Genomic DNA, 8,586 nt, shown 5'->3' with positions numbered 1-8,586 from the left:
AAAAAAGACCACTTTCCAAGAATTTACAGAATAGTTTAAAATACTCTTTGTGTCTGTATCCAGGTTGGATGAGCGCCAAGTATTTGTATATGTGTGCATGAGGGTGGGAATGCATGTTTAGGTCTGTGTGCGCCTATTCGTCTGTGTCTATATGTCAGCTCGGGTCTTACACTCCACCCCCTTGGAACATCTCAGGCCCTCCAAGGTATGGAGGCCTATTTCCCCTCACCACACTCCCTGCTGGTGGCTGATGCCCTCAGACATCGGTGCGTTCTTGGTGTCCAGGGCTGGACGCTCAGGTCTGTACCAGCTCACTCCCCGGTACGGCTGCTTGGTGGGGCCTGGTGCCTGTGGCTCGGTCGGGCCCCTTGCGGGGGCTCGATTCACTCTGGCACAGCTGACTGCCTGCAGAGCCCGCGTGTACGTCACTGCAGCCCCCTCTGGCTTCTGCTCTGTGGCTGTTGGGTGACCCCTCATCTGGGGTTCTCCTCAGCTCTTCCCAGGAAGGTGGCACGGTTGCCCCTCCGGTGGTCCTCTTTGGGCGCTCGCACTCTGGGGGCCTCTGGATGTCTGGGGCCTGGATCTCCTCCATGCCTGCTTCATGCCCTGGGGGACGGGGCTGTGGCTCCCCACACCTTCTAGCAGATCGTTACATGGAGAAGCCTTTTGAATAGACGAGCACTCATCCACACAGGTGTTCACACACACAAGCTACACCTTTCTTGGCTGCTACCTCAAACCACATTGTGCGATGTCAATCTTGCGTGCTGCACAATCACATTCAGTATTTAATATTTACTGTTATTTACACTTAGCTAGATTATTGCAATGGTGTTGTGTTATTATGTTGCTCTCTTTTTTGCTTGTTTTCTCTTATTTTCTTCTCTCAACAGGTGACCTGGGAGATATTTTTTAAGTGCCCTTTCTCACTGTCCCTCTTCCCCTTTTCTTCCTTCCTTCCTTCCTTCCTTCCTTCCTATCCCCCAGTCATGTCTGTCCTATCTGTAACAACTGAAAATAAATTAAAATAAATAAATAATAACAAAGGTTGATCAAATGGACCAATATGGCAAGGCCGTGATGGTCCATTTGGTAAATTAAGTTAGTTGGGCATCTTTTTTGGCCTTCAGACAATAATTCTGATGGCTAAAAAACGAAACGGGACAACAACAAGAAAAGAAAGAAAGAAAGAAAAAAGTAATAAAAATGTATCTAAAACATATTTTAAGATGAATCTTTTTATGACTGAGTAAAAAAAAAATGCTAAAATTCGAGTGCAGTGTTGAGTAAAATGGTTTTATTAAAATTTAATTGACCCTTTGAAATTATTTGTTGGAAGTCTTAAATCCCACTGAACAGGGGAAGAGAAAGAGACAGAGACACAAAGATAGCAACACAGAGGTAAATAAACATGGAGACAAGACACTGAGAATAAGACAGAAGGGGAAATGCCCAAAGTCTCATATCTCTGACAAGTTAAGTCACTTTTATTCATAAAAAAACCCAGAACTTAAATATAATTATAAACCACACATAAACATAATCATAGAACAATTAAAAGTAAAACATACCAAAAACACATCAAATGGAGAGTGAAGCAAATATTATTAATAACAACAAATGCACATATTAATAATATAAACCAAAATCCTTCAATAAAAAGGCTACAAACAGAAACAACAATTTGAAACAGCAATAAGAAAACAGTGAAAGTGACTACAGATATAGACCTTCCTAGGGAGGCCTGAAGTGCAAACATACCCTCTACACTCCCTTCATAAAACAGGGGACCATGATTACCACCATAGTTGGCCGGTCTGAAGGCACTGACCTCAACTTCCATACAATGTTTGAGCAGGACAACCAGGACAGACCCACAACATACAGAGCCTTAAGTGACCGCAGGCAAATCTCATCCACCCCACCACCACAGTGATGGGCAAGTCTCCCTGCCCACTGTACAAAATGTGCTTCACAGACGTTGTTTCATGTTGTAAAGATTGTGCCTTAAAAAATAGCCACAAGAAGTTTTAAAGAAATCTTTATTTCACTTTTAAGACACATAACCAACACCAACATACGAATCAACAGGATGAGCACATGCTGAAATTCAGTCTTCATGAAAATCAAGATTAAATCACAAAATGTTTGGTCTCATGTGTGTTTCTTTCCAGCTTTGACTCTGTGGAGTAAAACCTCTCCACTAAACAAAAAAATAAAACATCTCAGCAACTTTTTTGTCACCTCCACAGCTCAACACGATACAAATATCACATCAAATGAATGTAAATACGTGTTTCATCTTCATTACAGGTTTTAATGGAATATGCAACAAACAGAATTAGGGCTGTGACATATCATATGATCTGCAATAATACTGGTATAAATGTTTACAAAAAAGTGTGTTTAGAGGAACATCATGTGTTTGCATTCACCCCAATGAGTCAACCCCAGTCATGTCTCACAGCCAGAGCCATATGTCGGGCTCCAGTCACAGTTTGGTAGCTGAATGTTCGCAAAATATGCAAGAAAACTTTTCCCACTGAAAGTGAAAAAAGCAAACCTGTTACAACACTTTAAGCAAAAACACACTTGAGTACAACCGGGCTGTGAAGGCACGTGAGCAGGAGATACTAGCAGCAGTGATGTGCGACCCAAAGGTAAACAAATGATTCAACCATGCATCACTGGAGCACTCGCGAGTTACATTTCATATAACAGCAAGAGCAGTCAGTGGATGGAAATTACTGATGTGCTACACGGTGGAAAAGCAGGAGGTTAAAAAGCTCGACCCAAGATGAAACAAACCAGGTAGAATTTCTTTTCCTTATATGACAGAATTGTGCAGGCTCCGCATTACAAGGTTATTTTGGATATTAAGCTAGAGTGTAAGCACTTGTAATACACTTTTCTTAAAACTTCCAGGAAAAACACCCCTGAGGATACTTATGTGCTCATATTTCATGTATGCCGTGTCACTAACATTGCACTATAATGTTGTTCATAGAGTATTTAAAGGTAGAATGGGAGGCAGAGCCTTCAGCTTTTAAGATTAGACTTAAAACTTTCCTTGTTGCAGATGGGGGTCCCTCCCTGAGCCTGGTTCTGCTGGAGGTTTCTTCCTGTTAAAAAGGAGTTTTTCCTTCCCACTGTCGCCAAAACGCTTGCTAATAGGGGGTCATATGACTGTTTGGGTTTTCTCTGTTTTCATTGTATTATTGTTGGGTCTTTACCTTACAATATCAAGCACCTTGAGGTGGCCACATTTTCACACTTTGAATTAGCTAAGCTGTCATCAGTGACAGCAGCTCACTGGAAGAGAAAGATGGAAAATCCATCATTTACTTACACATATAAATGCTGCTGCCTGCCGAGCTGATAAAATGTACATTATTTTTTTTAAATGTAAGTTTCTCGAAATATTATTTTGAGGCTATATCTCCCACCCCTACATACAATAAACAATACAGAATTTTTTAAGGAAGGAGGTCATCTGATCTGCTCTGATCTGGCTTCTCAGTGGACTGCTTCATCTGACAGTTCTCCCACTTTTAACTAGTGTGAATCCTCATGTGTCTTTGTAACTGTATCCTCTGAATGAAGCTTCTCACCTGTGTGGATTCTCATGTGAGTTTTCAAGTTTATCATCAGGCTGAATCTTTTTCCGCAGGTGCTGCAAGAATGTGGCTTCTCACCTGTGTGAACCCTCATATGTCTCGTTAGTTTGGATCTGTACTCAAAGGTTTTTCCACAAATCTCACATTTCACAAACTTTTTACTTGTGTCAGTTTTACGCTGACTCTCTGACACAGGAAAGTTGTCTTGCTGATCTCTGCTCTCTGGTTCAGGAGAGCTGGAAGAAAGGAGATGTTCACTGTCCAGCTCTGGCTCACTTTCCTCATAAGTAGGAGCCTCCATGAAGATAATAATGCCTTCAGTCTCCTGCTTCACTACAAGCTGATCTACGTCCTGACTGGTGCAAGGTTCCTCCTCTTCCTCTTTTATCTGTGGAAGCTCCGGATCCTCCTGGTCGAGGCTGAAGTTTCTCTCCTGGTCCCCAAAAACCAGTTCCTCCTCACATTCATGCTGTTGTGGGAAAGCTGAGGTGACAAATGGACAAAATTACTTGTCTTAGATAAATATAGAAGTATAACAAGAATGACTACTCGGCAGTGGTGTCTACAGCTGTCCATTTCCAACTCTACAACAGAGTTTAATCAAAATATCATCCGAAATATCATCATATCATTTACCCAGACCTGGAAACTGTTAAAATAAGATTTCATGCACTCACTTCTAACACGTTAGTAAATTTCTATGCACCAATCACAGTTTGTCCACCAATTACTGTTGGAAAGATGTTTATGTAAATGATAAGACAAACATCAGACAGAAGGGGAAATTTAAAAGTAGGATTAAAATATGGGGATAAAAAGCAGCGAAGCTCTCAGAAAACCTCGACTAACAATCAGCTGAGTTTATTTAAACACTGGCCTTGAAGAACTCTGATGTGTTTCCAAAATATCTTTATTGAATGAATTAAAGTCATATTAATTTTTAGGTAAGACCATTACGGTTTTACATACCCCTGCTGTGTAAGTTCATTTCAGGTTTCCAGATGTTATCCAGCTGTCTGAGCTGCTCTTCTTCAGTCCAGATGAGGCCTTCATCCTCCTGTTTGAGTACAATCTTTTCTACGTCATCACTGATGCAGAGTTCCTCCTCTTCCTCTTTGATCTGTGGAGGATCTGGGCCCTCCTGGTCCAGACTGGAGTTCCTCTCCTGGTTGGAGACCTGCTGGTCATACAGGCCCTCCTCTTCCTCACACTTCATGTTAGGGGGAGATCTTGAGGAACAAAGGGTCACTGAGGAAAAAGGTTAATAATGTGATGACAGGAAAACACATCTGAGCAAATATAGTCCACTCTGAGCATGTCCTCATATGGGAGTGAAATTTAAACTGTACAAATGTGAAAAATGAAAGTGTAAGTTACTCTCGAGCTCTGATACTCTTATTAGGAAAGTTCAGAGTACAAATCATTCAGGTAGCTGCTGCCAGCTTCACGCTGCAAGTAAATGTTTGTCATTGTTGTAGATTAAACTGAAAATCTCACAGTGCCATAGCAGATAAGTACCAGTCAGGTTTCACAGCCAGTCATTGCACAGAATCAACCCAACTAAAGTCATCAGTGATCTGAAGATTATTAGGGACTCAGAGTTTCAGTCTTAGTTCTATTTGATCTCATTGCTGCCTTTGATACTGTTGATCATGACATTTTAAATCAAAGGTTTCATCATTTAGTTGGTTTAACTGGACAGTTCTCAATTGGCTCTCGACCTTTGACCCAGTTAAACCTCTCAGGTCATCAGGTTCAGATCTGTTAACTGTTCCCAAAATCAGATGTAAGTGTGCTAAGAGTGTGTTCAGTTACTGTGCTCCTGTTCTTTGGAGCATGCAGCCATAGTTTGCCTGCTGTGGCTGCATTCAAAACTAACAACTATGTTTCCATGCTTTGTGAATAACACTGACATCTGTGAGATTTGAGCTGATTTAGTTCGAGTTAAGACTGTTTATTAGAACATTACAAAGTTATTTTAAAAACTTCATCATTTTCTTGAACCCAAATATAATTCAGTTGAAAAATATACATTTTAACATGAGGTGAGGATGGTGGGGGAGGCACGATGGTCTTGTAGGGTTAGACCCTGATTAAGGGGTATTTTTGAAAGTAAAGCCCATCTCTCAAAGTCCCTGCCGGCCTGCCTCCACCTCGGGAAGCCTGTGGGTGCAGACGGAGGTGAGGAGCACCACAGGCGGCAGAGGACTGTCTGTAGCCCCGGAGTGAGGGTCAGAGAGCCGAAGCAGACAGCGAACTGTGGCACAGTGCAGAAAACAGAAGCTTTCCCTCCCTGCCTCCTTTATCTTAATCTTCTAAATAAATCTTCTATAAAGGCACTTTCTCTCGGTCTCAAGGTTTGTTTAATGCTAAAAGTTCACCGTAAAAAAGAGACGCACTTGTGTGATTAGCCGCTCCCTGATTTCAGTATGTTAGCCTACAAGCTGAGCTCTGATCAGGTCCTACATGAGTTGTATTCTTGTGTTAGTCCACTGAGACCATCGCAGTTTTACCTGTTATGCGTAACTTTATCTCGGGTTTCCGGCTGATATCCAGCAGTCTCTGCTGAAGGTTGATCTCATACTGGACGATCAGACGTTCTGTTAACCTCAGAGCAGATTTCTTCTGCAGCAGTCAGCCGGTCTCTCCACTATTGCTTCTAAACGAACAATAAAAAAAATGTAATTATAGAAAAACACTTCTGAGAAGATAAAGTTTTAGTTAAAGTCTGTAATGAGGGCATGTTGCTCACATTTGCAGGTGAAATTAAAAGTGTGTAAAAATGAAGTTATTTGTGCACTCTGATGCAAATGAGAACTTGAGTTCTGACATTTTTCAGCAACATTAAGAGTAAAAAAAACCTTTCAAACAAAAAAGAACTCACTTATTACTGACTGACTGATGATCTATTTTGGAGTTGATCTCGAAACTGATCTACATCTTGATATTTTTCAAAATAATCTTCACTATTGGGGGTGGCTGTAGCTCAGGCGGTAGAGCAGATCATCTACTGATCGGTTCGATTCCCGGCTTCACCTAGTCTGCATTTCAAATATCCTTGGGCAAGATACTAACTCCAAGTTGCCTCAAGTTGCTCTTTGATCTGTGGAATGTGTGTCTGAATGTTGGTAGAAAGCACTAAGAAAAATGTGCTTGTGCGAATGGGAGTGAGTGGGTGAATGCACAAGTTTTGTAAAGCGCTTTGAGTGCTCAAGATTGAGTAGAAAAGCGCTATATAAGAACCAGTCCATTTAAAACTCCCTGTCATGTTTTCACGAATACACATTAAATAGATCTGACTGATACAAACTGTAGGTTTAATATTAATGTTAACACTTCAGAAAAGCGATTACAGTTTTACCGCTGGTCTGTAAATCTTTCTCAGGTTTCCAGATGTTATGCAGCTGTCTGAGCCGCTCTTCCCCGCTCCAGACGACGATGCCTTCATCCTCGTGTTTCACTACAAGCTGTTCTCCCTCTTGACTGATGCAGAGTTCCTCCTGTTCCTCTTTGATCTGTGGGGGATCTGTGTCCTCCTGGTCCAGATTGAAGTTCCTCTCCTGCTTCCAGACCTGCTGGCCAGCCAGATCTTCCTCCTCCTTACACTTCATGTTGATGTGGGACTTGAGGAACAAAGTAAAAAGAAAAAGATTAGACAGGTAAAGGTGCAGCCTCAGTCAGCAGGGCTGTACACTGTGAGCATGTTGCTCACATATGTGAGAGAGGTTTGTACAAATGTTTCAGAAGCACCATGTGACTCCCTCTCTTTGTTGGAAAGTCTTATTAATTCACTTTATAACTATTACTTTGAAGATAAATTTCTACCATCACAAAAATATTATGACCTCTTTAAAAACAAACAACGGCAACTACATGACTTAAATTCCATGTTTAGATGAAGGTAATGGTCAATGCCTTTTGACAGGGGAAAAACCTCCACACAGAAGAATCTTACTTGGCTGAATCATAAATTATTCACCATGATTAAAACTGCAGATGAGCAATAATCTGCATTTTATTTTAGCCAAAGAGGAATGTTTCTGTTTGTCTGTGATCTGACTTTTTCTGCTGGGTCCAAATTTCATTTTATCCTGTGTAAGTTTGTTTCTCTTCCTGTTAACTAGCAAAGTCAAAATCACCTTGATTCATTTAACTTTAATTAAATTATAAATGTAATCATTTTATTGAACAATTAATTTCATTTCAATGAAAAACAATTACTTAAAAGAAAGAGATTAAGTTGGAGAGAGACATGTGGCCATCTTTTAGTGAGTTAGACCCTGATTAAGGGCTATTTTTAAAAGTAAAGCCCATCTCTCAAAGTCCCTGCCGGCCTGCCTCCACCTCGGGAAGTCTGTGGGTGCAGACGGAGGTGAGGAGCACCACAGGCGGCAGAGAACTGTCTGTAGCCCCGGAGTGAGGCGTCGTGAACCGAAGCAGACAGCGAACTGTGGCACAGTGCAGAAAACCGAAGCTTTCCCTCCCTGTTTGGTTTTGATGTGTCTCATGAAAGTCTATTGTTAAAAGTTGACCTTTAAAAAAAACGGACGCACTTGTTAGTGTGAATGCTTGAAAAGCATTCACAGTATTGTTGTTGTAATCTTTATTATTATTAGTGTGAATGCTTGAAAAGCATTCACAGTATTGTTATTCTAATCTTTATTAGTGTGAATGCTTGAAAAGCATTCACAGTATTGTTCTTCTAATCTTTATTATTAGTGTGAATGCTTGAAAAGCATTCACAGTATTGTTGTTGTAATCTTTATTATTATTAGTGTGAATGCTTGAAAAGCATTCACAGTATTGTTCTTCTAATCTTTATTAGTGTGAATGCTTGAAAAGCATTCACAGTATTGTTCTTCTAATCTTTATTATTATTATTAGTGTGAATGCTTGAAAAGCATTCACAGTATTGTTATTCGAATCTTTATTATTATTATTATTATTATTATTATATATTCCGTACGTT

General features: G+C 40.6%; 1 protein-coding gene across 2 annotated transcripts; it reads right to left on the bottom strand.

Annotated features, from left to right (window-relative positions):
- Positions 1 to 2,025: 2,025 nt before the first annotated feature.
- On the bottom strand, positions 2,026 to 8,155 carry LOC146686999 (uncharacterized). Of its 2 annotated transcripts, none has more exons than XM_085438001.1 (4): positions 6,971 to 8,155; positions 6,131 to 6,276; positions 4,587 to 4,865; positions 2,026 to 4,100 (listed from the first exon to the last, which is right to left on the bottom strand). In XM_085438001.1, exons 3-4 carry the CDS (start codon positions 4,831 to 4,833, stop codon positions 3,556 to 3,558), a joined length of 792 nt encoding a protein of 263 aa, XP_085294127.1. In that variant the 5' UTR covers positions 4,834 to 4,865; positions 6,131 to 6,276; positions 6,971 to 8,155; the 3' UTR covers positions 2,026 to 3,555. The 2 variants fall into 2 exon arrangements, with proteins under 2 accessions (XP_085294127.1, XP_085294126.1); XM_085438000.1 differs by having other exon boundaries at positions 6,979 to 8,155.
- Positions 8,156 to 8,586: the final 431 nt, after the last annotated feature.

Source organism: Copadichromis virginalis, linkage group LG18, assembly GCF_057382275.1.
Source record: "Copadichromis virginalis isolate Kocher_CV1m ecotype Utaka linkage group LG18, C_Virginalis_male_GT1.1, whole genome shotgun sequence".
In the NCBI taxonomy this organism is placed as follows: Eukaryota; Metazoa; Chordata; class Actinopteri; order Cichliformes; family Cichlidae; genus Copadichromis; species Copadichromis virginalis.
The sequence above is the reverse complement of the archived record's forward strand: the minus strand, read 5'-3'. Positions and strand labels throughout refer to the sequence as shown.